The sequence below is a fragment of the Camellia sinensis genome, chromosome 5, assembly GCF_055761805.1.
Source record: "Camellia sinensis isolate YWXY chromosome 5, ASM5576180v1, whole genome shotgun sequence".
In the NCBI taxonomy this organism is placed as follows: domain Eukaryota; kingdom Viridiplantae; phylum Streptophyta; class Magnoliopsida; order Ericales; family Theaceae; genus Camellia; species Camellia sinensis.
Window position 1 is genome coordinate 161578381 of NC_138965.1, and position 26349 is coordinate 161604729.

General features: G+C 32.7%; 2 protein-coding genes and 2 long non-coding RNA genes across 6 annotated transcripts; 2 read left to right on the plus strand and 2 right to left on the minus strand.

Annotated features, from left to right (window-relative positions):
- The first annotated feature begins 1173 nt into the window (after positions 1 to 1173).
- Positions 1174 to 2985, plus strand: LOC145791832 (protein FAR-RED IMPAIRED RESPONSE 1-like). The gene is made up of 4 exons (XM_082872278.1): positions 1174 to 1245; positions 2067 to 2249; positions 2543 to 2638; positions 2722 to 2985. Exons 1-4 carry the CDS (start codon positions 1174 to 1176, stop codon positions 2983 to 2985), a joined length of 615 nt encoding a protein of 204 aa, XP_082728404.1.
- A 7429-nt stretch (positions 2986 to 10414) lies between these two features.
- LOC114296899 (uncharacterized) lies at positions 10415 to 25978 on the plus strand. 2 transcript variants are annotated; one of them, XR_014330412.1, is made up of 3 exons: positions 10415 to 10551; positions 10694 to 10803; positions 25522 to 25978. It is a non-coding gene; the product is annotated as an uncharacterized LOC114296899 (long non-coding RNA). The 2 variants fall into 2 exon arrangements; XR_003641328.2 differs by lacking the exon at positions 25522 to 25978 and having other exon boundaries at positions 10694 to 10916.
- LOC145790952 (G-type lectin S-receptor-like serine/threonine-protein kinase At4g27290) lies at positions 11178 to 16856 on the minus strand. Its single transcript, XM_082870295.1, has 8 exons — positions 15573 to 16856; positions 14890 to 14915; positions 14133 to 14244; positions 13814 to 14040; positions 12334 to 12544; positions 11991 to 12228; positions 11734 to 11884; positions 11178 to 11642 (listed from the first exon to the last, which is right to left on the minus strand). The coding sequence occupies exons 1-8, from the start codon at positions 16843 to 16845 to the stop codon at positions 11337 to 11339; spliced, it is 2544 nt and encodes an 847-aa protein (XP_082726421.1). The 5' UTR covers positions 16846 to 16856; the 3' UTR covers positions 11178 to 11336.
- On the minus strand, positions 20358 to 24060 carry LOC145790253 (uncharacterized). Of its 2 annotated transcripts, none has more exons than XR_014328937.1 (4): positions 23698 to 24060; positions 22916 to 23118; positions 21562 to 21650; positions 20358 to 20652 (listed from the first exon to the last, which is right to left on the minus strand). It is a non-coding gene; the product is annotated as an uncharacterized LOC145790253 (long non-coding RNA). The 2 variants fall into 2 exon arrangements; XR_014328936.1 differs by having other exon boundaries at positions 22916 to 23124.
- Positions 25979 to 26349: the final 371 nt, after the last annotated feature.

The window sequence follows — 26349 nt, forward strand, 5'->3', positions numbered from 1 at the left end:
TATTGAGGTCATTCTCCAGACGGCCACCTTATGTAATATATGCAACAAGTATGTGCATACATTATTTTCGTTGTCTGATTATGTTTGACAAAAAACGAAAATTTGGTTCTTATTTTCAAAATTCACTTTTCTAAAAATTAAAATTTTTGTTGTTTGTATTTTTTTTTTTCATTGAATTTTTTTAATATTTTAAGAAATTTAAAAAAAAAATTAGACACACCTACCATTAATATACTTAAAAAATATAATATTTGTGAAAAAAATCTTTAAAAAATTCACTAAATACCAAAAATACAAAAAAAAAAAAAGTATGAAAATTTTGTACATTTTTCGTATTCTTGTGTATTTATTAATTTTTTAAAATATTTTTTTAATAAATATTTTACTTTTTAGATATATCTAAATGAGGTGTATCTAAAAAAGTAAAAAAATTACTAAAAAATTTAAAAATATTCGCTAAAAATATAAAAATATAGAAAACAAAAAACTTAATTTTTAAAAAATTAAATCCAAAAAATTAAAATCAAACACATTGGGGTGTTTGGGAACTTGGTTTTTGGATTTTTTTTTTTTTTGTTTTTTTTCACTACAAGACAAATGTTTTACAAAACCAAAAAAAATAAATCCAAACAAAATATCACATCAAACCCCATAATCATTTCATTTTTTCTCTCACAAACATCACATCCAACCACAAAGAAACCTAACTATTTTTCCAAACACAAAAACAAAAATTTTCTAATAATATCCTACAACTAAAAAAACTTACAAAAAAAACTCACCTCCCAAACACCCACCGACTGATTTTTTAAACAAAAAAGCAACATGCCATCATTTCCCCAAAAGGAAAACCAGCAAACAAGAGTCCGGATCTTCTGCCATACATTCCTGCGGTGGTTCCTGCAGTGCTATAGAAAACGACGTCATTTTGTGTTAAACGTTTTTTTTTTTAATTCAAAAAATAGATTTCCCTTGTTTCCCTCATTTTCTCTTTCTCTGAGTCGTGTTTCCCCCTTTTCTCTTTCTTTGAGTCGTCCTTCCCCCCTTTTCTCTTTCTCTGTATCGTCTTCTTCGCCTTTGCACCATCTATCTGAGTTAGTGAACCCTAGCAGAGAGATAGAGGCATCGTGGCAGGCGATTGAAAAGGCGGAGTGAGGCACTGACGCGAAAGAGATGGAGAAGCAGCGCGATGGTGAGTCCGGCGGCGATGCGATGGCGGGAAGGCCACATTGCGGCGACAGCGAGGTGTATTTTATCATCTTGTTGTTATATATATATATAGATTTATTTCAGATTTACCCATTTCAGTTTGATTCATAGAAAAATGTTATCTTGCTGTTATATATATATATACTATATATATATATATATGTATATATGTATAGATTTATTTCAGATTTTAACCCATTTCAGATTGATTCATAGATGGTTGTTATTGATTCACAAATTAAAGTTTTAGTCTGTTGGGGATTCATAGATATATATGTATATATGTATATATGCATATATGGTTGTTATTGTTTGTTTCAGATTTGTTATGATATATATGTATATATGAATAGATGGTTTATTAACCCATTTCAGATTTTAATCTGTTGCCTAGGTTTAATCTGTTAATGCAAATTCAGATTTTAATATTTTTTATTCAAATTAATTCAAATTTGATTCAGATTAATTCAAATTTGATTCAAATTTTAATTCAAATTTGATTCAGATTAACCCATGTTAATTCAAATTTGATTTGAATATATTTGATTCAGATTTTAATCTGTTAATTCAAATTCAGATTTTTGAAATCAATTAATTCAATTTTTTTCATATGAAATGGGTTCAGTCAGTGAAGTAAGTCAGATTTTTTCATATGAAATTTTATGTTCTATATATATAGTTAATCACATTGATCTATTTTCAGATTCATAAATTTAGTTGTGGATTCATGTAATTTGCTTCCATTATATGGTTTATATATATAAAATGTAGGTAAATGTGATTTATATATATGAATGTGGTTTATATATATGAACCTGCAATTAAGTATAAATGTGGTTTATATATATGAATTGTAGGTAATGGAAGAAAATAATATTGTTGATGATTGTGGTTGGAAGCCGAAAGTGGGAATGCCATTTGACTCTGAACAAGCCGCATATCACTTTTACAATAAGTATGGGGGAAATGTGGGCTTTAGTATTAGGAAGGCCTATGCAAACAAGAATAGACAGACGAAGGAGATAACATCACGTACGTTTGTATGTTACAAAGAGGGAAGTCGGGGTATTGACAAACGAGATCCACTTGTCAAAAATCCATGACAAGAGGTAAGATGTGGTTGTGGTGCCCGATTTAGTATCAAGTTAGATAGAATATCAGGAAAATATATTGCTTGTGATTTTGTTGAACATCATAATCATGATCTTGTGCCTCAAGATTGCATTCATATGTTGCCATCCCAAAGAAAAATATCTACCACCCAAGCAATTGAAGTAGAATTAGCTTCACAATCTGGAATTCCTCTTAGGTCTGCTTATGAACTATTTGGTAGGGAATCTGGTGGAAGACCATCACTTGGTTTCACCAAATTGGACCAAAAAAATTACCTAAGATCGAAGAGACAAAGATTTGGAATATGGCAAAGCAGGTAGTGTGTTGCATTACTTTCGTAAGAAAACTGTGGAAAATCCATCTTTTTTTTATGCAGTCCAATTAGATTGTGATGAGCAGATAAGTAAAATATTTTGGGCTGATGCTCAAATGATCATGGACTATGCTCAGTTTGGTGATGTAGTGACATTTGACACTACTTACAAACTAAATAACGAGCATAGACCTTTTGGATCATTTGTTGGATTTAATCATCATCGAGAAACAGTTATATTCGGTGCAGCGTTGATGTATGATGAGACTGCTGAATCTTTTACATGGTTGTTTCAAATTTTTTTGGAGGCAATGTCAAACAAAGATCCGAAAACTATTTTCACAGATTAAGATGCTACAATGGCTAAGGCCATTCCAATTGTCATGCTCGATACAAACCATTGTCTTTGTACGTGGCATTTGATGCAAAATGCTGTCAAGCATGTAAGTTCTGTTTTCGATGATGTAGGGGTGAAGGCTATGTTTTCAAAATTTATGTATGACATTGATGATGATGAAGAATTCCAAATACAGTGGGACCAAATGCTTGATAAGTATGATGCATTCGACAATCATTGGTTGGACTAGACTTTTCGTGTGAAGGAGAAATGGGGATGGCCATATATTATGAATTCTTGGGCAGCTGGAATGAGTACTACTCAACTTAGTGAATCCTTTAATGCATTACTGAAGGATTATCTGAATTGTGACCATAACTTGATGGAGTTCTTCAAGCATTTTGAGAGGGTGCTTTATGAGAAGAGGTATAAGGAATTGGAAGCCGAGTATAATTTGTCCCAAAAATTGCCGAGGGTTTCAATTCCAACTTTGATGTTAAAGCAAGTGGCAGAGATTTACACGAAAACAATTTTTGAGGAATTCCAAAATGAGTATGTGCAGTCCATTGAAGCATCCATTATAGGCACTACTAATGATGGTGAGAGCACCATATTCACAATAAGAACAATGGTAGATGGGAAAAAAAGATAAGATTGTGACAATGGATAGAGGGGGTTGTTTGAGTTGTAGTTGCAAGAAGTTTGAAGTGAAGGGCATATTATGTCGACATTGTGTCAAGGTGCTTAGAGATATATTGAATGCAACGGAACTTCCTCCACAGTATATACTCAAACGATGGACTAAAAAAGCAAGGGCTGAATGAGTGAAAGATAGACGTGGGTATGAAGTGAAGGCTGATGTCAAATTACATCAAAGTGACCGATATCGGTCATTAATGACCATGTTTAGAGCAATAGCGAGTAGAGCCGCTGAAAGTGAAGAAACTTATCAATTGTTAGTTTCAAAAGGTGAAGAATTGAGTGTAATGGTTGAAGACAAATTAAGTCTCCACATTTGTGGTCAAGTGGAGGTAACTGATTTGAGAAATTCGTCAAGCAACGCATGCCCACAGAGTGATGAAGTAGATTGTCCAATCCAAGCTAAGGGACTGAAGAAAAGAGAGTCAACTAGTAAGGGAAGAAGGAGGATCAAAGGCGGGATGGAAAAAGCTATTGCAAAGAAGAAAATGATGCAATCTATTCAGGTTTGGACATGACAAATTGCATACGATTAAAATACAGTAGATTAGTAAACAAAAACATTGATTTTATTTAGTAATGACCCACCTTCATTAAGGTTTTTCGTTGTATGTAGGGTGGCGCTGATTATACTCCCCAATGTGAATCTCAGCCTCATTTCCGCATGGGTAATAATTCTATTCAGGTAATATTTAATAGTAATGTGGTCTTTATATGGTTAGTTTGATGAGTTCATTTCATTAAGCTCGTTCATTATATGGTTAATTGTTGTTATGTGTAATTGGTTTGCTTCGCAATGTAGTTGGGTGGTACTGTTTACACTTCCCAAGGTGAATCACAACCTCATTTCGTCATGGGTGATAATTCTATTCAGGTATTATGCAATAGTAATGTCATATTTATATGGTTAGTTTTATGAATTCATTTCATTAAGTCCATTCATTGTATGATTAATTGTTGTTATCTGTAATTGGTGTGCTTCGCAATGTAGTCGGGTGGTACTGTTTACACTTCCCAAGGTGAATCACAACCTCATTTCAACATGGGTGGTAATTCTATTCAAGTATTTAATGGGTGAATCATGGGTGGTAATTTTATTCATGGGTGAATCACAACCTTATTACTGTTTATACTTCCCAAGTTGGGTTGCTTGGCATTTAATTCTTGTTATCTTTAATTGGTTTGTCTGGCAATGCAGTCGGGTGCTGCTATTTATACTTGCCAAGGTCAATCACAATCACGTTTCATCATGGGTGGTAATTCTAATCAGGTAATAGTTTTTTGTGTTCAGGTTTTTAAGAAAATGTTAAATAATGACCATGTTTTTTATTCAAATATTTTGTTTACATAGTTTCTATTGGTTGTATTTAGGATCATGGTCTTGGTGTCAATTTTTCTCAATCACAACCTCGTTTCGTCATGGGTATTAATTATAATAAGGTAATATTAATGTTCAATGATGTTTCTTTTGTTTTTTAAAATTTTTGGTTATTAATTTAAAATTTTTGTTTCTTTTTTTTTTTTTTTTTTGTTTTCGTCATGGGTGTTAATTTAGGATCATCGTCATGATATCTACATTTCTCCATCTCAATCTCGACCTGAAGTTCTTATGGGTGGTACAAGTGGTCCTCCTCTTACGTATGGTACATATGATGTGAGTTATAATTAGTGACATAGTTTACATTTAAAATGTAGTTTACATTGTAATCGAAGTTGAATACATGGTTTGGTGTATTGTAGGGAAATAACACGCCTCAGTCAATGCCTTCTATGTATCCCACTCACAGATCTTTTCAGGGGTTGCTTCGAGGTACAAGTGTTGAAAACTTTGCAGTCCATCTCTCGCAGGCGCCACATAGCCCTGCTGACAGTCATGTAGATGGACATCCCTAAGAAGTTTATTTTATCTTCATTTGTTTTGGACAGTTGTATTTTGTGTTGGACAGATTTATAATGATCTGGACAGATTTAGACAGTTTTCTTTTATTTTAGACAGATTTGGTCTTATGAATGTTGGACAGATTTGGTTATGTTATTTTGTGTTGCACAGGTTTATAATGTTGTGGACAAATTTGGAATGATATGGACATCCTATGGATAGTTTACTTTTATTCTGGATAGATTTGGTCTCATGAATGTTGGACAGATTTGGTTGTGTTATTTTGTGTTGCACAGGTTTATACTGTTGTGGACAGGTGTCGAATAATCTGGACAGATTTGGACAGTTTTGGTTGTCTTATTTTGTGTTGCATAGGTTTATAATGTTGTGGATAGATTTGGACAGGTTTATAATGATCTGGAAAGATTTGGAATGATCTGGACAGATTTGGACAGTTAATTTTTGTTTTGGACAGTTTTTTTGGTTTTAGACAGATTTGGTTTTGGTTTGTGTTATTTTGTGTTGTCTACACAGATTTGGATTCTGGACAGATTTGGATACATTTTTAATGTTTTGGACAGATTCGGTTATTTTGTGGACAGATTTTGTTGTGTTATATTGCATTAAGATTTATAATGTTGTGGACAGATTTGGACAGGTTTATAATGATCTGGACAGATTTGGACAGTTTATTTTTGTTTTGGATAGTTTTTTTTTGGTTTTGGACAGATTTGGTTTTGGTTTGTGTTCTTTTGTGTTGTCTGCACAGATTTGGATTCTTGACAGATTTGGATACATTTATAATGTTTTGGACAGATTCGGTTATGTTGTGGACAGATTTGGTTGTGTTATGTTGTGGACAGATTTGGTGAAGAACAAGTATGACCTAACCAACAATAAGAATATAAAATAATGAAATATGTCCACAACATTATAAAATCATGAGATCTGTCCAGAACATTATAAAATAATGAAGTCGTCAAGCATAGGTAATTTCAGGTAACGTCATTGACAGAAACAAAAAAGAAGCGCATCACATTCGTCAAACGTAAGTAAGTCCATTAAGCTTTACATATCAACATTCATAGTTTAAGGTCTACAACATTCAAAACCCAAATACATCCACCCAAAAAAAAAAACAAAAAACCAAAAAAATAACTAAAAGGTTTCATTCACTTCAGTAGTGCTATTAGCATGGTAAAACCAATCAACACTATGGCTGTGAACAAAAACAGTTTCATAGCTTCTTGGTTTGCTTCAACTCGTTCCAATCTATTTATAATTTGATTGAGTTTGTCAGCATCATAATCATATCATCTCTCATCTTCATTCTTCATATGACTAGCTTTACTTTTCCTTTGGATAACTGATGCATTCCTAGTCGAAACCGGTCCCCACCCAAAGTACTCGCACATCCTATTTGCACACTTGAAATACAGCCTCCCTGGATTTTTCTCTGATTCTGATATAAACACTGTAGCTTTTTTTCCACAATTGCATCTTTGATTTTGTAAATATCCACCATCAATGTTTGAACCCATTGACATTGACATGATCCTAGTAAGAGCATTTTCCACAATTACAATCAGTCCATTAAGACAACATTCAAACAAAGATGTAAAATAAAACACTAATCAATGATATAATAACCATTTGTCTAATAAACATTGTCATTTTCATGTTCATGTTAATTCTTAATGTTATTTTCATGTTCCTGTTCATCCTAGTCATATACATAGTTCATGTTCATTCCTAGATCATATACATAGTTCATGTTTTGTTTGACACAGGCAACTGCCCTGTTTATTCATGTTTTCAATAACCATTGTCATTATTCATGTTTTCTTTTTTTTTTTTTCTTTTTTTGACAATGGGACCAATATAGATCAAACAGTCTTGCTGAATCATGTATTGGTCTATATTGGTCCAATATTGATCAAACAGTCCTGCTGTCAAACAGTCCAAGTCCTGCTGAATCATGTCCTGCTGAATCATGTACTGGTCTATATTGGTCCAATATTGATCAAACAGTCCTGCTGTCAAACAGTCCTTCTCCAAAGAAATTATTTGATCTATATTGGTCCAAAGAAATCATTCTGTTGCCATATAAAAGGAAAAAAATTTAATTCATGTCTCTCTTAGATCAAATAGGGCAGTCTTATTTGAATCATGTCTTTATTTGATCTATATTGTTCTTGTGCCTCATTCTGTTGCAATAAAAAAGGAAAAAAATTTGAATCATGTCTCTCTTAGATCAAACAGGGCAGTCCTATTTGAATCATGTCTCTATTTGATCTATATTGTTCCAGACCAAATTCAGGACTCAACCATTCTATATTTTAATTTTTATTATTGCTTATGTTGGCTACTCTGTATTGAAATCCTGTGTTGGTTCTTCATTGCAGGTAATGAGAGCGGAGTACATTAAACTAGAGGAGAGTATTATTCTGAATGTTTTATTTGCAACAGTTGATTTCCCAACATGCGAGTCGATAAGGAAAAAAATGAATTCAAGGACTCAAAGACTCAAAAATGAATTCCTCAATCATTCTGTGTCAAAAGTGTCAAATAAAAGGAAAAAAAAAAAAACATTTTTAATAGAAATGTGGAACCCAGATTAACACAATATATTCAGCAGTCTCAAACATTGAACAAAAAATGAAAGGATTTTATATTCCACATCTCACCATCTCACATTATTCAGCAGTCAAACGGATCTTACCATCTCTCACTTTTCAGCAGTCAAATGGTGAGCATGATGAGACTATGCCCAGATTAATGTGAACAGTTCAAATGTTTTGGCTGCTGAATGGTGAATATTGAACAGCTAAACATGATTAATTACATCAATGTTTGCCCAGATTTGAACAGTTCAATGTTTGCCCAGATTAATTACATCAAATGGTGAACATTGAATAGATTAACACAAAACATTGAACAGATTAACACAAACATTGGGAATAAATTCGGAATAACACCAAATCAACAAAAATTTGCAAAAATTCAACAGAAATACCACCAAATCTGTTTCAACAACAAATCCATCAAACTCAACATAAATCAAAAGCATCTATTGGCAACAAAATCATAAAAAAAAAGTAATAAAACACGAAGGGACGAAGGGAGAAAAATGATCCTTAAGACGAACGGACCTCGTCGCCGTCGTTTTGCCGTCGTTTCCCCTCGCCTCACCGCTGCCTCTCCTCTTCTCGTCGTGTTTCGCCTCTACTCTCAATTCATCTGAGTTCTGAAGCAACATAAAAGAAACGAGAGAAAAAAAAAAAAATTTGGTCAAAAACGACGGCAAGGACCACCGCAGGAATGTATGGCAGAAGATCCGGACTCAGCAAACAAATAGGGTTCCGATCTTGTAGTTCAAGTGTATGGTAATAAGTTATCGGAATTATTATAGGTTGAGTTAAATTTTATTTTTCTTTTTATATTTTTAATTTAAACAATTTATTATTTATATTTTAAGTTCAATTTTAATTAAGTCATTTTATTTAAATTTTCATTTATTTTTTTATGGGAGTATATTATCAAGTATTCCAAAATTCTTAATTTTAACTAGAGCTGGGTATAGGGTTATCCAACCCGCACAATCCGCCCTACTTGAATCAAACCGCACATGTATGGGCGGTTTCACAAATTGAATAGGGTAGGGTTATGTTTGAAATATATAAGATTTTCGAGTTGCGGACACATTGCGGTTTTGAACGGCACCTGTCACAACCCGCCCGTAATTAGCCAAATATATATTTTTTTTTTTGAAAAAAAAAATGGACCGTTCGTTCATTATCTAGATCTATCTATTCTATCCTATCTATTTCACATTGTTCATATTACTCCCCCATTGTCTCAATGTAAGCTTGTTCCTTTCTCTTAATATGTTCACCAATTGATAATTTGATGTTTCCACTATTGTGATAGTACATCTAGTTTGATTGCATAAAAAATTGAAAGAAAGGGAATAAATAAGGTTCAAAAATGGGATTTTGTTGTTTTTAATTTTATAAGTTTTAATTCATTAATTATTAATGTTGGAATATTTTAGAAAATTAAAAGAAAATGACTCGAAATAAATATTTACAAAGTGGGAAAAAAAATTCAAAAGTTAATTTTTAAAGAAAAAAATTTAAACTACAAACCGCTCGCAACCGCCCGCACATTCGCAAACTCTATCTATTCAAACCGCAAATCGCACTTCGGGCAGTTGCGGTTTGACTTTTTCCCAAACTGCATAGGTGCCGACAAGTCAAAATCAAATCGCATATCGTACAAAACCGATCAGCAAACACCCCTAATTTTAACCTCTAACTTAATCAGAAAGATCAAATTAAAATTAAATTGAAAATGTAAAAATCAAATCATTCAATTTAAAATAATCGAATCAAAACAAAACTTTATTAAAATTGTAATTATTCTGTATGGAGTCAGGTTTTTTATTTTTTAACTGGTTACTTTTTTGTGACGAACGGACAGGATTGACCAAACAATCTAACGGTTGAGATTGTGGTTCACAGCCAATCCCCCCAAATCACAAGTACTTTTCCAATCCATCGTTGTACTAACGGGTTGTTTGGGATGTTCTAAATAAGTATACTTTTTGTCTTTTTTAACTAAAAAATTGAGAAAAAAAATATGGATGTTTGGATTAACTTTTTGACTTTTTATGAAAAAATGTATATTAAAAAATTATATAAATTAGTGTATAGGAAAAAATTAGGATTGAGAGTTGTGCAGCCGTAATTTTTGACTTTTGATGAATAATGATAACTTTTTAACTTTTTAAATAATTTTTTGACTTTTTGACTTTTTATAAACTTGCTAAACTTGGCCTAACAACAGAAGACTGCCTTGACAAAACGGCGGTGGCGGTGGCGGTGTTCCAAACCCACTGCGCAAGTTAGCATCAGCCCTATACTCATCGGCAGAGCTCTCACTCTCACTCTAGCACCTGTGCCACCATTCGGACCCTAAGCAATCTTCGATGCCAAACAGGTAACTATCCTCTCTCTCTCTCTCTCTCTCTCTCTCTCTCTATATATATATAAGTGTTTATATGTATGTGGGTTTGTATCTAAGGATTCTAATAAACAGTAAATTTGTTGAATTTGGGGATTTGGGGTTTTTGTTTCTGCAGAAGAAATTTGAAATTGGCATGTGGGATGTGAGGAAAAGGGTTTTACAATTGCAAATTGTACAAAACGGAATTCAACAATACAATGGTCACCTTCGATACTGTGTTTGTAGGTGAGAATTTTTTCCCCACCATTTTCTTGTTCTTTTTATTTATTTATATATTTCCATGAAACCATGTTAAGTCCACAATGATTTTTGATGATATCAAATGATTGTTTTACTTTGACTATGTGCATCCCTGTCTTCGGAAAAAAAGGAGCTTAAATGGTTTATTTGATAGCCCACAAGCGTATGGTTAACTTAATTATTGTATAGAGATTTTAATCTAGTCTTGAAAGGTCCCTAGCAGTTTACAAGGCAATTCAGTGAAGAAAACTGCAAAGTGAGAGATTTATAACAAAAATATAGTATTGCTAATTAGATTTATTATTGCTACAACTAGAACTAGCAATATGCGTCCTACTACAATTACCATCTCAACCTAGTAATACAAACTATAACATTCATTTCAATCTCATAATCAACATTGTCGCTGTATTACAAAACACAAATGTTCTGTTCAAGCATTTCTATCTACAACTTATGATAACGTTTACAATGATATATTTATTCAATAGACAATATTCATTATACAGGCATAAATGTCATCGAACCTCTACTTCTGAAATTGTGACGTCATTTATAGAGCAAAGTTCTAGGGTTTTAGGCATACTTACATTTGTCACACCCATGATTTTAGAGAAAGCGGGTTGCTTAGGAGTAGGTAAAACCATTGTTTCAGTGGTAAGCATAGACACAATATCTAACATGTTTGGTCTATCAGCTGCAATTTCTTGAACGCACAAGAAACCAACTTGAATGTATCGCATGGCCTCACTTATGGAACATGTTTCAACTAATGCTTGATCCACTAACTCCAAACCTTTCCTTTCTTTCCAAAGGTCCCATGCCTAAACAGGTTCGTAAAAATATCATACAAAGTCAGTCTCGAAAAACGAACAGAGAGATTTTACAGAATTGGATGATATTTCAATTACTTACGTATCCTAGTAAGTTCAATGCACGATCAGGCCGATAGAAACTTGTGTTCTTCTTCCCACTTATTATCTCTAGCATCATGACTCCAAAACTGAAAACATCGGACTTCACAGAAAAGAGACCATCCATAGCATATTCAGGGGACATGTAACCACTGTTTTCATCATTCAATAGATTATATTATTATGAAAATCCAATGCATTTGATATGTATATAAAGAAATTTTATTTGTACATGTTTGAAACATCTATCTCACTTACTGTGTTCCAATAATTCTTTTTGTGCTTGCTTGATTTTCATCATCACAAAAAATTCTGGCAGTGCCGAAGTCAGATATTTTCGGATTCATGTCCTTGTCCAATAAAATGTTGCTGGTTTTCAAATCTCTGTGAATGATCTTTAATCTGGAGTACTTGTGAAGGTACAATAGTCCTTGAGCAATTCCTCCAATGATACGAACACGCATTTTCCAATCTAGTAAATATTGTTTCGTCACATCTGCCATAAAATTTGCATGTAGTAAATAAATACACATAAGAAACTTGGAGACCAGGAAGAAATCACAAGGGCAATTGATCAATAGAAGGTAGCAAAGTAACAAACCGAATAGAAAGAAATCCAAGCTATTGTTGGGTAAGTACTCATATATTAATATCCTCTCATTTCTTTGCATGCAACAACCCAAAAGTCTAACAAGATTGCAGTGTTGTAGCCTTGAGATCAATATAACCTCATTCTTGAACTCCTCTAATCCTTGTCTTGAGTTGCTAGAAAGTCTTTTTACTGCTATTTCTTGTCCATTAACCAACTGACCCTGAAAGTTTAAATTTCTTAAATCATCTCACAAAATTCATAAAAGTAATTATAAAAATAAAAAGAGAGAATGTGATGCATTAAAAGAAGAAAAAAAAATGCTTGGAGCTCTAATTGAGCACCCCAATCCACCCCAATGACGTGGAATAAACCACACCCAGACTCCTTATCCCCCCTCTCTCTATTCTCTCTATATTCTCTCTCTTCCAACTCATGAGAAGTCAAAATAGGGGTGATGTATTGAGAGATGTAGCACCACTCTTCAAAAAAAAAAATAGTAACGCTATAAAGATTTATATATTTATTAAAAGAAAATGTAAGATGATTCTTGAATGGAAAAACAAAATAGCATAGTAATCCTGAATCGTTAGACCACTGGAATTTTCTATAACTAATCCATAATTTGCAGATGGCAAATTAGAAAGAGCATGATACAAAAAAGTAATTTTTGATACAAGTCAAAAAATAGATTTTGGTTTAATTGCACTTAGCATCATTACACTTCTACTGAAGTATCACTTTAATCCCTCCATTTTCAATTGTAACAGTTAACTGCTTACATTAAAGTCAAATTGCAATGTCACCCTTATCTCCCGTTAACTAGGTTGACGTAAATTAAAAATAAAAGAACCAAAGTGTAATTTTAGTAAAATTACATGGACTAAAGTTAGAATTAGATGAAAGTGCAGTGGTGCTAAGAGCATCTTCAACGCTTACTCTAATTTTTCATCAAATTGAGAAAAGATTTGATTAAAAATCTCATCTGATATCATGGATTCCAACGCTAATTTTTCAAGTTTTATCAAACAACTAATTGACCGGGAGGACAACTGGGAGGACAATGGGCAATGGGCAACTTTGCAGTAGAAGGTTGTCTGGTGCACAATGAAGTCTTAATAGCTATCTGCAAAAATTTGAAGAATGCTGAAGCCATCGTCAATTTGATGAAAGTTATGGGTTTCCCCTCATTTGATACGGGTTCAATGTCATGGTTAGAGTAGAAAAGGTATACTTATTTCATCAAATATAAATTTGATGAAAAAAAAAAAAGAGTAAGCGTTGGAGACGCTCTAATGAGGCAAGAAAAAGGTAGTATATGACTTGCATGACAAATTATGCCAAATTTATTAACGTCAGATGAACAGAAAGATAATATCACAACTTAATGTAAGGAGGTTGACTATCAAAATTAAATATAAAGGGGCCAAAATATAAATTTTAGTTAAAGTTTAGGATGCTAAATAAATATAACTAACCCTTATATTTTTACCTTATAAACAGGTCCATAGCCACCCTGACCAATCTTATTTTTCTCGGAGAAGTACTCTGTAGCAGTTTCTATGGTAGAAAAACTGACAAATGGTAACTCACGATCCTTTTTCTTCCTTAACATGAGCTTTCCTGCATTGCTTAATTCATCAATGGTTATGACACTGTTATTCAATTCATCCATTAACAACTGCATCCCCTGCACAATCCCAACTTTGTTGCTTCCTCCTGATTAGTTTGAAAAGAAAATTTCTCTTTTTAGATTGGCTAAGAATTTAAACAAGTCGTTGATATGATATAGCCAAAAAAAGATACAATACCTTTGAATGATTGATTTTTCCATCGTAGATAGCACAATAATGAGACCGAAGTCAGAATCAGTAGGGAAGCTATTGGTCCACCAATAATCAACCATAGATGCCTCTTCCTATTGTTGAGAGTAGGGGTGCAACTCGGGCGGGCTCAACCCGAGCAACCCGAGCCCAGCCCGAGTTTTTTTAGGGCTTTGACAACTATATCTTGCAATCTGGACGGGCTTGGGCAAAATTTTGATGCCCGAATTGCAATTCGGGCCGGGCTTGGGCAGAACCAATGGCCAACCCGAGCAACCCGAACCCGAATTGAATTTAATATATTATATAAATTATATAATATATAATATATATATAATATATAATATATATATAATTTAATAAATTATATAATATATATAAATTAAGTAAAAGAGTTAGTCTTAATTTTTATTTTATTTTATTTTTTTGGTTAGTCTTCTATTAAGTAAAAGAGTTAGTCTTAATTTTTATTTTTTATTTTTTTTTTTGTTAGTCTTCTACCATTAGATTAGCATCTTTTATGTCTACCCTTAGATCTACCTACAGGTTTCTGGACTCGGGCAATTCGGGTAATTCGGGCAATTCGGGCTAACCCGAGCTCAAAATACAAAGCTCGGGCCGGGCTTGGGCAGCAATGCTCGGGTTCATGGTCGGGCTTGGGCGGGCTTGGGCACTGCCAAATACAATTCGGGTCGGGCTTGGGCAGACCCCCAACCCGACCGAACCCGCCCGAGTTGCACCCCTAGTTGAGAGTTGTATTATTTGAACTCTCTATTGGGACAGAGTTAAAAAACAAATAAATAAATAAATTATTAGTTTGTAGCTATAAGAATATATATAATTGTTTGACAGAAACAATCACACAGATGTAAAATAAAGAGTGAGACCACCCGCATGTGAGCATCAGAGATGACATTCATCTGCATTATCCAGCCAAAATTTTTAAAAACCATTGCAACAGTCCTCTTGGGAATGGACTTGTAATTATTCAAAAATAATAATAATAATAAAAGCCATAACTAGATGTAAATGTTATTGATGATAATGGTTATAATAATGATTCTAGGGTAAATTGGATAAATGAAAAGGCAGCACTAGGCAATCTCCATCTTCAATACTCCTTATTAAAGAGCATAAATTAATTAGAGAAAAATATTAAAATAGCCTTCAGAGTTTGATTGGAAACAAAAAAAAGAAAAAATCCCTCCCAAGATTTCATAGTCAAACTTAAGGACATAAAAATGATCTACCATTAGCATTTTCCAATGCCAAATTTCAAAAAATACCTTATTATTAGCAAACCCCACACGTATTATAAAACATGTGGGTTTTTTTTTGTTTTTTTCCAACCAAATTTCAAGGGTTGTGTTTGTATTTTGCTCAATTAACTAAGGAACCATATATTTTTAGTATTAGAAAAAGACTAACCACTTTTTGCAAGACTGTTGTTGTTACGAATGTACAAGACTTCTTGAATATCCCATGTATATACGGAAACTTGATAAAATGCGCACCCTGACGTCCCCCCATTTAATGGAGTTACAGAAGCATAGCCTTGACAAGAACAATTTGTCCTACATTTCTCCTTGCAGTCACTAAGATCGAGGCTCAAATTAAATGAACTAAACAAGTACCAATCTAGCTCCATTGATTTTCTCGTCTCCTTGAACCCATCTCCACCTATACAGTTGGATGGGCTATAGTTTACACAACCCCCAAATTTCAAATATCCTTGGTCAGGATCACAATTTACCATTATGTTGCAATAAAAAGTATAATCACAGATATAAAGCGCTCCAGAAGAATCTAACCAAATCAAATAATGCGGATCAGTGTCGTTCCAAGTGAAATAACTCTCATTCTCATTTGAGAAGTAACTGAATTTGAATGAATTGTAAAAATCGATATTAAATAAAGCAAAATCATCCTTATTGAGTAAACTAAAATTGTACCCATTCCACATCCCACTTCTCCAATAAACAACTCTTCTCGATCTTTTCCAAGTTATAAGTTGTTTTGTGTTGTTTGGATCAACACCTAGAGTGAAACCCCCCAGATCCGGATCCTCTAGTGTTGACCATGAAGCGAGAAACCGATGTTGTGGCTTTCCCCCACTCTTCAAGTTAAACGTACCCAATTTCATGCCTTTTAGCCATACATCGGATGGATAATCAAAACTTTGCCACATAATATGTTCTCCGGATCTCAAAACAAAATTCCCAGAGTCAAGAAGTGTTGCGCTTGTGCTAATACTAGAAGATTGATGGCGATCCCTCTGCTGTTCAGAGTTAAGAGTGATGGCGATCCCTCTGCTGTCATTGATCATCAGCTTCCCCTCTTGAGTTATCTTTAGTACTCCAGAGCTATCCGTCACTGGATTGTCTCTGTTGGCAAGCCATACCACCGTCTTGTTTCTATTCGGTGTTGTGGTGACTTGAATTCCCAAGTAGCGGTTGGTGGATCCATTAGGGCTGCTGAAGAAGCCTAGTTGAAAATACCCATTTGGAGAGGATATATTTTCCCCTTCTCTCATTTCTTGGCCAACTACAAGCGTGTCTGTTGAATTGGAAACACCGACATGAAAGAACCAACAAGAGAACACCAACAACCCCAAACAAGGTAAAAAAACAACCACTAAACATTGTTTCATCATTCTTGCATCTAATTCTACGGAAATTAATGACTCACTTGAAAATAGCATTCCACAATATATATATACTAGCGCATGCCCGTGCCTGAAGGCACGGTGTAAATAATATTAAGACTAAAATGCAGTTGTAAAAATAACAAATCCAATTGTATAATTGCATTGTGTCATGATCTTGAACCAAATTTGACTCAAACCGCACCTCATTACCAAACTTTGGATACTAATCTTAAAATGCAAGCTCCCATAGAGAGAATATTTTACAAACATCAGGGGCATATTTATAATATACCCTTTTTTAAGATTTTGTGAAAATTTGGTATAATGGAGATTTAGAGGGCTGCGATCCATCACATTCTTACAGTATATTGGCATAGTTTTTAAATTTCTTTTGTCTGGAAACCAACCAATAACAATAGACGAAAAGATAATCAAGTGGTTTACTATTAAATCTAGGATTACATCTCTTTTTAAGACAGGTCCCTAGGTAATCAATGAATTTCAATTAAAGAAGACAGCTTCAAAATCCTTATGTAATATAGCAGAAGTTTAAAACAAAAGTTGGCCATTGAAAACAAAAGAGGCAGAACTTTAACTGCAATTTCAAATCTCACTGTGATTGGAGATCGCCAACCAATCAATATTCAAGGAGCTAAAGATAAGTTAGACCAGACACATACAAATGACCAAAACATTAATCCAGTATTTCCCTTTATTTTAACAAATTCCTGAACAGCTATAATCTCTTTTCTTCAAACAATTGCTGGATATGAGTATCCTAACAGTTATAATTAACAAACTCAACTTCAGAGAAAGTTTCGGATGTGTAATGACTTCACATCAACCATCTCCTCATCCTTAAATTCCTCCTTGAAATATATTGAAAGCATTCCATCAATTAACCATAAACAAAATAATAAAAATAAATAAAAAACCAAAACCCTGCTGGAATAGTTCCATCAACCGAATTATTCCCCAATCGAAAACCAAAAGCCTCTTCAAACCCACAACCTCAATTGGAATACTCCCATTCAGACTGTTAAACCCCAAATCCAAGAATTTAAGGGCATTGCAATTTGATATGCTCAATGGGATCTCCCCGTTCAATTTATTCATCGAAACAACGAAAACTTGCAATTTCTTACTGCAAATCTCAGTCTCTACAAATACTTTTCCATTACAAAAAAATCTAACTTTGAATACAATGGAACCCAACAGATTCAGAAAATTAATAATGCAAGAAAAGGAAAGAGCATATCAAAGCTCCAAATAAAAAGAAAAAGTTAGACGCATAGAGAAACACGCAAACACAGAACTGCTTTAATAGCTTTTGAAATCAAATGTGATTGGCATTCAAAACAGCACTCATTAAAATTACCTGAAATGAAATCAAGAATCAAACTTATCTGAACATAGAATACAAAATAATAATAATAATAATAATAATAATAATAATAATAATAATAATAATAATAATAATAATAATAAAAACCATTTGAGAATATCAAAATTGAAAAATTGAGAATAGAAACTTTAAAATTAAAATTTAAAAAGGGTATGTATAACTTCAGTTTAAGATATATAAAGATTCAACCTCACCTAAACATAGGAAATTGAAAACCCAAAAAAAATTCAACCTTTGAAATTTGTGTTCCAGTGAAACAAACAGTTGAGAGCAAGTGATGTTGAAGAACAAACCTCTATGAATTTTGAAGAATTGAAGATGGTTTCATGATAAAACAACCCAATGGAACCCAATGAATAAATAACCCCTTGAATAAATAAAACAACCCAATGAATTTTGAAGAGCAAGTGAGCCACTTAAAACAAATGTGAGAGAGAGAGAGAGAACTACTTTAACAGCTTTTGAAATCAAATGTGATTGGCATTCAAAACAGCACTCATTAAAATTACCTGAAATGAAATCAAGAATCAAACTTATCTGAACATAGAATACAAAATAATAATAATAATAATAATAATAATAATAATAATAATAATAATAATAATAATAGTAACCATTTGAGAATATTAAAATTGAAAAACTAAGAACAGAAACTTTAAAATTAAAATTCAAAAAGGGTATGTATAACTTCAGTTTAAGATATATAAAGATTCAACCTCACCTAAACATAGGAAATTGAAAACCCAAAAAAAATTCAACCTTTGAAATTTGTGTTCCAGTGAAACAAACAGTTGAGAGCAAGTGATGTTGAAGAACAAACCTCTATGAATTTTGAAGAATTAAAGATGGTTTCATGATAAAACAACCCAATGGAACCCAATGAATAAATAACCCCTTGAATAAATAAAACAACCCAATGAATTTTGAAGAGCAAGTGAGCCACTTAAAACAAATGTGAGAGAGAGAGAACTACTTTAACAGCTTTTGAAATCAAATGTGATTGGCATTCAAAACAGCACTCATTAAAATTACCTGAAATGAAATCAAGAATCAAACTTATCTGAACATAGAATACAAAATAATAATAATAATAATAATAATAATAATAATAATAATAATAATAATAATAATAGTAACCATTTGAGAATATTAAAATTGAAAAACGAAGAACAAAAACTTAAAAATTAAAATTCAAAAAGGGTATGTATAACTTCAGTTTAAGATATATAAAGATTCAACCTCACCTAAACATAGGAAATTGAAAACCCAAAAAAAATTCAACCTTTGAAATTTGTGTTCCAGTGAAACAAACAGTTGAGAGCAAGTGATGTTGAAGAACAAACCTCTATGAATTTTGAAGAATTGAAGATGGTTTCATGATAAAACAACCCAATGAAACCCAATGAATAAATAAAACAACCCAATGATTGTTATTGCCACAGATTGAAAAACATATCATTTTCTTATAGCTCAGATCAATAATATTATAGCTCAGAGGTAAATTTGCCACAGGTAAATGCATCAGAGGGAAAAAAATAATAATAACAATGAATGATATTCCAAGATGTGAATTGGCCAGTTATTAAATTAGAAATGTTCCAAGTCCAACACCTTACACACTTGAAACATAAACTATAGACATGCAAAGGTAGATATATACGTGACGCAAACAAATTTTATGTGGCATACAGCGCACATAGTGATGCTGATGCACAGAAATATTTATGTACAGATCTACATATTTTATACCATCGATGGAACACTTTAAAGCTAGTCCACTGATGTTTAGTGTGCTTAGAGCAAGATAACAATTTAGGTGCCATTAAGTGCCTAAACAAAATTTGCATGATTATTAGGAAATTAAGGAAGCTTGTAATCCATATTAGCGATTCAATACCTATTTCCCATCAACTAAAATGCAAGTGTAGACACCACTTGAGAGGAAGGATAACACAGGTCTTATAAAGAGAGATCATTTTTGCCTATTTTTGCTTTTTCCAATTTCCTTTATAACATTGTTTTTAAGTTGGAAAAACGATCAATCAATAATTTTTTAAAATGAAACCCATTTCAGAATTTTTGAAGGATAATGATTATACATGTATATAACATTTCACATGTATAGACAACAATAGTTACCCAATCAAGAGAATCCACACCATTTTTCACACCAAAGTAATAAAGCAACTGTGGCAAAATCTGGAATCACCAAATCCAAACATAAACCAAAGGTTTCAATGGAAGACCAGATTTCAGATAAATAGGCACATACATGGTGCTACAGATTAAATTGAAAGACTGCAGCAATGACACAAAAATAAAAAATTGAAGGAACATTATTTCATACCCTGAATTCAAACCCTCGAGGGCCACCACCGTAATTGCATTTAGGAATCTTGGATGGCTGGCCACTGGACATGGGCCATAAGGGTTTAGCACTTTCATACCTACAATACCTGTTATATTTAAAGAAAGAATTGAATTAACCAACCAGATCAATAATATTATAGCTCAGAGGTAAATTTGCCACAGGTAAATGTATCAGAGGGAAAAAAATAATAATAATGATGAATGATATTCCAAGCTTGTAATCCATATTAGCGATTCAATACCTATTTCCCTTAAACCAAACAGATTGAAAAACATATCATTTTCTTATCACAACTTGTGAAAAATTCTTAATCATCACAAATAAGAAAAGCTGTGTTATTGCCTCAAGAAAAAGGTCATTAATCATAATACCCTCATCCACATAACATGAAACATGCTCATTCTAGAGGTTAAGATGAACAATAGGGGCTCAAATTCAATCAAGTCAGTTGGCCACCTTGTACAATCTCAACTGAGAGATTAGAGGGTCAATTCTTGTCATTGGCAAAGATTGATTATTTACTCCCTATTATTTGAGGGTCTTTATTTAGTTGTTCATTTATTTCCTATTACGGTCTAATTTGGACTGTCATTGTCCAGTTTGATCTTCCTCGTAATGATTGTTGGTATTAGCTTTGTTGGAGTTTATATGATTATCTAATTTAATGAAATTATCTTGATCTATGTAAGATCAATTGACCACCAAAAAAAAAAAATTACTAAATTCAAATGCAGAGGAACCAAAATAATAATTAATTTTTTTTTCTTTTATCAGTTTTTGCTGCCCAAAAAAAAAAAAAAAAAAAAAAAAAAAAAAAAAAAAAAAAAAAAACCTCTTAATTGAACAAAGATGGAATTAACTTTAACCCATTATTAAAATTAGTAAAATTGAACAAAGCATATCAACATGCAATAAAAGAGGGAAATAAAAAAAACTAAATGTGACTAAACCCTTCCCTCAATTTGTAGGACCCTCAATGTGATTAGATGCATACCCTTTGCATATTGTTTTGCTGCAAAATGCATTGCAATGATGGAAGAACAGCAGCCGCTGAAAGGGTAGAGGTTGTTGGACTGGCAGAACCTTCAGAAATTGGATTAAATAAGTAGTTTGTAGGACCCTGAATGTGATAAAAAGAAAGGCAATGGTTACAAAGCCATTGCCTAAAAGAAAAATTACTAAGTTCCATAAAAACAGTCAAGACAAACATTAAATAAATAAACCATAAATAGCAAAGCATTCTTTCAGCAGCATTGTTCTGTACTGAAGACATTAAATAGCAAATCATAAATACGAATGGAAGACTTAGTGTACACACCAAAGTTCTGTACACAACAAAGTACTGTACAACAAACATTCTTTCAGTAGCATTGTTCTCATACAACAAACATTAAAAAGTTCTGTACTGAAGACTTAGCGTACACACCAAAGTATGTGTTGTGGTGTAGTTTTATACACAAATTAACCTATTGGGGTTCATTTGATTGGTTTGACACCAAATTGTGTGTTGTGAAGTAGTTGTTTTCATTCACATGCTTCGTGATGTTTTCACCTCTTAGATGCGAAAAGAAAGTCTCTTATATCTAATCAATCTTAAATCTCAATTTATGAAAGATACTAATTTGTCTTTTGTCTCCAGCAATGTTATGTATCCTAGGTTCTTGTTCATAATTTGTTTGAAATTTGTATTCTAGGTTGTTAACCACTTCCAAACTCTCCTGTTTAGGTAACAAAATTCCAGAATTTCTTTTTCTTTCACCTATTCTATCTCTATTAAATCTTAGGAAAGAAAAAACAACAGATCATCTTAAAAACAACAAAAATGGCTTACAAATTTATACAATTAACTCTGTTTTAATGTTTCTCTATCTAAAAGAAAATTTAACATTAAAGAATGGTCAATTAAAATTTTGCATCTTTTCTATTTGTTAATTCACTCAAAAAGTAGCCTACAATTTTATATAATTAACTCTGATTTAATGTTTCTCTATCTAAAAGAAAAATTAGCTTTAAAGAATTAAGCCATTGATCAATTAAATTGTTACAAACTCTTCAAGGAGATAGCTTATGCTATGAGTTTGAATGGTAATAGAGTAAGAAATCATGTCTGTTTGTTAATTCACTCCAAAAATATCCTAAAATTTTATGATAATTAACTCTGTTAAACTCTGTTTTAATGTTTCTTTATCTAAAAAAAAAAAAAATTAACTTCAAACAATTAAACGAATCGTCAATTAAATTGTTACAAATTCTTCAAGGAGATGGCTTAGGCTATGAGTTTGAATGATAATAGAGCAAGAAATCGTGTGGGTTAGGAGGGAGTGAGAGAGTATAATTAGGAAGCATACTTTTTCTCCAGAGTGGGAGAGCCAAATTACAGGACCCAACAGGCAGTGAAATCTTGTGTTCCAACATCTCAATTTGGGGCTGAAAGAACCACCAGTCGCCTTCTTGTGTGACCATGGCATCGCATCGAAACAGCTCCAGCAATGGCCTACCCTTGCTCAGCAGCACCACTTTGGTCCTCCCCTTATTCCACCCTCTTATCAGCCTGCCACTAAGGAAGTTTCCATTAAAACTGACTCCAAATTGAAATTCAACGTTGCTAAATGTGTTTTCATATACTAAGCTACCACTTTAGATCTAAAATGATTTATTTATGTTGTAGAGGAATTGTGATGATGGACAAATTGTGAAGCCATTTTTTTTAATGCTTCAAAAAGAAATCGTGAATGTGTTTGATAGTATTTGTTTGGTGGTGAATTTTTTTTTTTCCATAGAAGTTTCTTCCCTTCATAGAGGCTTTCTATTTTGACAACTGAGAAGAAGCAACTTAGAAGTCTCTCATAGGCAAACTATCAAACATGTTGTGGCCATGGCAGTATAAGCCAACATATCAGCACTTTTCTCATACCTAACTAATGTACTTGAAAAAAAAAATAAAAAGAACTCAGCGAACCCTAGATTCCAACTCTGTTGTAATCTCTAAAACCGAAACCGAAGCCTAAAATTGAAGCCTCAACTCTGATTGATACAAAAATTAGCCCTAAAACCGAAGCCATCAACTCTGATTGGTACAAAAATTAGCCCTAAAACCGAAGCCTCAAAGAACTGAATAAATGTAAAATACCTCTGATGTTGGGAGGGTGGGAGCCGAGAGAGAGTGGGTGTCAATCAATGGTGACGGTGATGATGAGCAGCGGCGGTGGTGGTGAGCCCTGATGAGACCACCGTCTCTGTTTGAATCAAATTGTTGGAAGATGTTTCTCTGATCTGCTACCTCTGTTAGCCAGTTTCAGAAAAGAAAGAATTTCAAACATGAGAGAGAGATCATAGAGGGAGCTGAAGAGAGAATGTGAGAGATAACGTGGGAGAGAGAAAGAGAGCAGAGAGTGTTTGGGCGGGAATAGAAGTGATCTCAACCGTTAGATGGTATATAGGAATCATCTCAACCGTTGGATCAAAGTGTATCTCACATATATTTTAAGACATTTTCAAAATCCCTCTTGCCTTATTATATAGATATATATATATATGTATGCATAGAATTTTTTTATTTTTTTATTTTTAAGAGTGGATACATAGAAAGTTCTTGATTTCATATTGATGTGATAATTTGATAAAGTGAAAATAAATAAATAAATAAATAAAAATTTGTTGGTAATGCTAAAGTCGTTTTGTCACATTCATAGGCCCCAGAGGGGTCTTCCTCGTCCTCATCTTAAGCAGTTGGTCATCGTTTGGACAAAAAAATGACCGGAGAGGATTCAGAATTCCTTGCAGGTTTCAAATGAAAATTACATTGCCTTCGTTGGGCAACTTGGATTGAGTTTGATTTGGGACTATTTTAATTACAAAAAAAGGAAATATATTTTTTAGTTTAATAAAATAAAATGTCACATCTAACTTATAATCATTACATTATTTCTTTCATAAAAAGTCAAAAAATTCAAAAAATCCTTAGCCAAAAAGTCAACAAACTTCCCAAACGAACTCAATGCCATATATGCCCACAACAAAAAATTAAAGTTTTAGAGATCAAAATTTAAAGATAATTATTTTTTAGGGAACAAATATTTTTATTGCGAAAAGTGTCATTATTATATTTTTAGCAACGAAAATTGAATATTGGTGATGAATTATTATCTTTTTGAGACAAAGTTTTTTGTCTTAACAATAAACTTTTTTTAGACTAAATTATTTTGTCCCTAAAAGTGTATTTATTAATGGCATTTTTAAAATTTTGTCACTAAAAACTTTATTTTTGACCTTTCGGGACGACTTTTTAGTCACTATTCTAACGACGATAGAAATTGGTGCCTAAATGTTTTTTATAACAAAATTTTCACTTTCATTGACCAGAATCTAAGGCCTTGTTTGGTTTGTATTTCCCAAAAATTTTTAGGAAAAATTCTCTACAAATAAGTTTTCAAAAGTAATCAAACCAAACAAATTTTCCCAAAAAAATTTTCTAAAACTTGTTTGGCTTACAAGTTTTCCAAACAAATCTCTCTCTCATACACATCAAATCAATCACTTTTTTCAAAACTCTCTCTCAAAATAATTTTCTAAAACATCTTTTGAAAAAAACAAAACCAAACACATTTTCGTACTTTTTATCTCTAAAACTCATCTTCCAAACTCAAACCAAACATACCCTAAATTTTTAAAGTAGTGTTTTGTATGATTAAATTTTTATTTTTATTTTTTTGGACAAATTATAAAATAAATAAATAAATAAATAAAACCTCAAGATTTCAAGTGTTTTTTAATTTAAATTTTAGAATTTTAATTTTATATTCCATGTCAAAATTTATCCCACGTCTATCTTCGTTTGATGGACTAGCAAAAACCTCCATTTTTTGCCCCAAGACGACATCGTTTTGCCCCAATCTCATATAAAAGTCCCAATTCGTCGATTAGGGTTTCAATTTTGCCCCAATTTGTCAATTAGGGCAACAAGAAAGAAGAATCAAGATGGAGAGAAGTCGCCGAAGAAGGGGTTTGCCAGTTTGGGAGAGTGTTGGAGCAACAGGCAACGTCGAAAGGGATGATCAGAAAAGGAAAGACAGCGAGACAAGGCAAGCAGCTATCGGTTCAACAACCTGTCACCTTCACCTGCCATACATCGTCATATCCTTCTCTAGATCCACTTTCCATCACTACTTCATCTCTTCTTGAGGAAACTCAACCACTAGTGAAATCCGAACCTTTATTCGTTGTTTACAGTCACCATTATGACCTCATCGCCGCCAACTTCACTTGTCGCCTTTTTTTTTTTCTCTCCTCTCTCTCTCCTATTTGATTTTTGTATTGTTGTTTAATAGATATTGTTTGTTATAATGATGTAAAAATAGATTTTTGTATAAGTCTGAATGAAATTAGTTAGTTGAATTTCTAATTTTCTCCAAGTTTAGTGTATTTAGTCGGTAAAATTTCTTTGACTTTCAGTGATTTTATCTCTTTTTTTTTTGCAATTTCATTAGATTTAGCTCGTGAAATTTCTCTGACTTTCTATAATTTCAGTAGATGATTTTATTTTATTTTATTTTTGGTTTCAGCAATTCAATAGATTTGGTTAAAGAAATTTTACTATCTAAATTTACTAGAATTAAAATCACTATTACAATAATTTTTTCCTCTGAAATTTCTCCAACTTTATATAATTTCAATCAGTTCCGATTCGTAACTCGAAATTCAGAGGCTTGAATTTGACTCAACACCAAAACGACGTCGTTTTGCTATTTTCTTTTTTTCTTTTTTTCCTTTCTCTCTGGTCTGA

Coding starts and splice junctions, on each gene's coding strand:
- LOC145791832 (XM_082872278.1), top strand. CDS start 1,174: ATGGAGAAGCAGCGCGATGGTGAGTCCGGCGGCGATGCGATGGCGGGA. Junction 1,246..2,066: donor CACATTGCGGCGACAGCGAG/GTGTATTTTATC, acceptor TATGAATTGTAG/GTAATGGAAGAAAATAATAT. Junction 2,250..2,542: donor AGATAACATCACGTACGTTT/GTATGTTACAAA, acceptor ACTATTTGGTAG/GGAATCTGGTGGAAGACCAT.
- LOC145790952 (XM_082870295.1), bottom strand. CDS start 16,845: ATGCTATTTTCAAGTGAGTCATTAATTTCCGTAGAATTAGATGCAAGA. Junction 14,916..15,572: donor CAACAGTCTTGCAAAAAGTG/GTTAGTCTTTTT, acceptor CTGTCCCAATAG/AGAGTTCAAATAATACAACT. Junction 11,885..11,990: donor AAAAGAATTATTGGAACACA/GTAAGTGAGATA, acceptor TGATGAAAACAG/TGGTTACATGTCCCCTGAAT.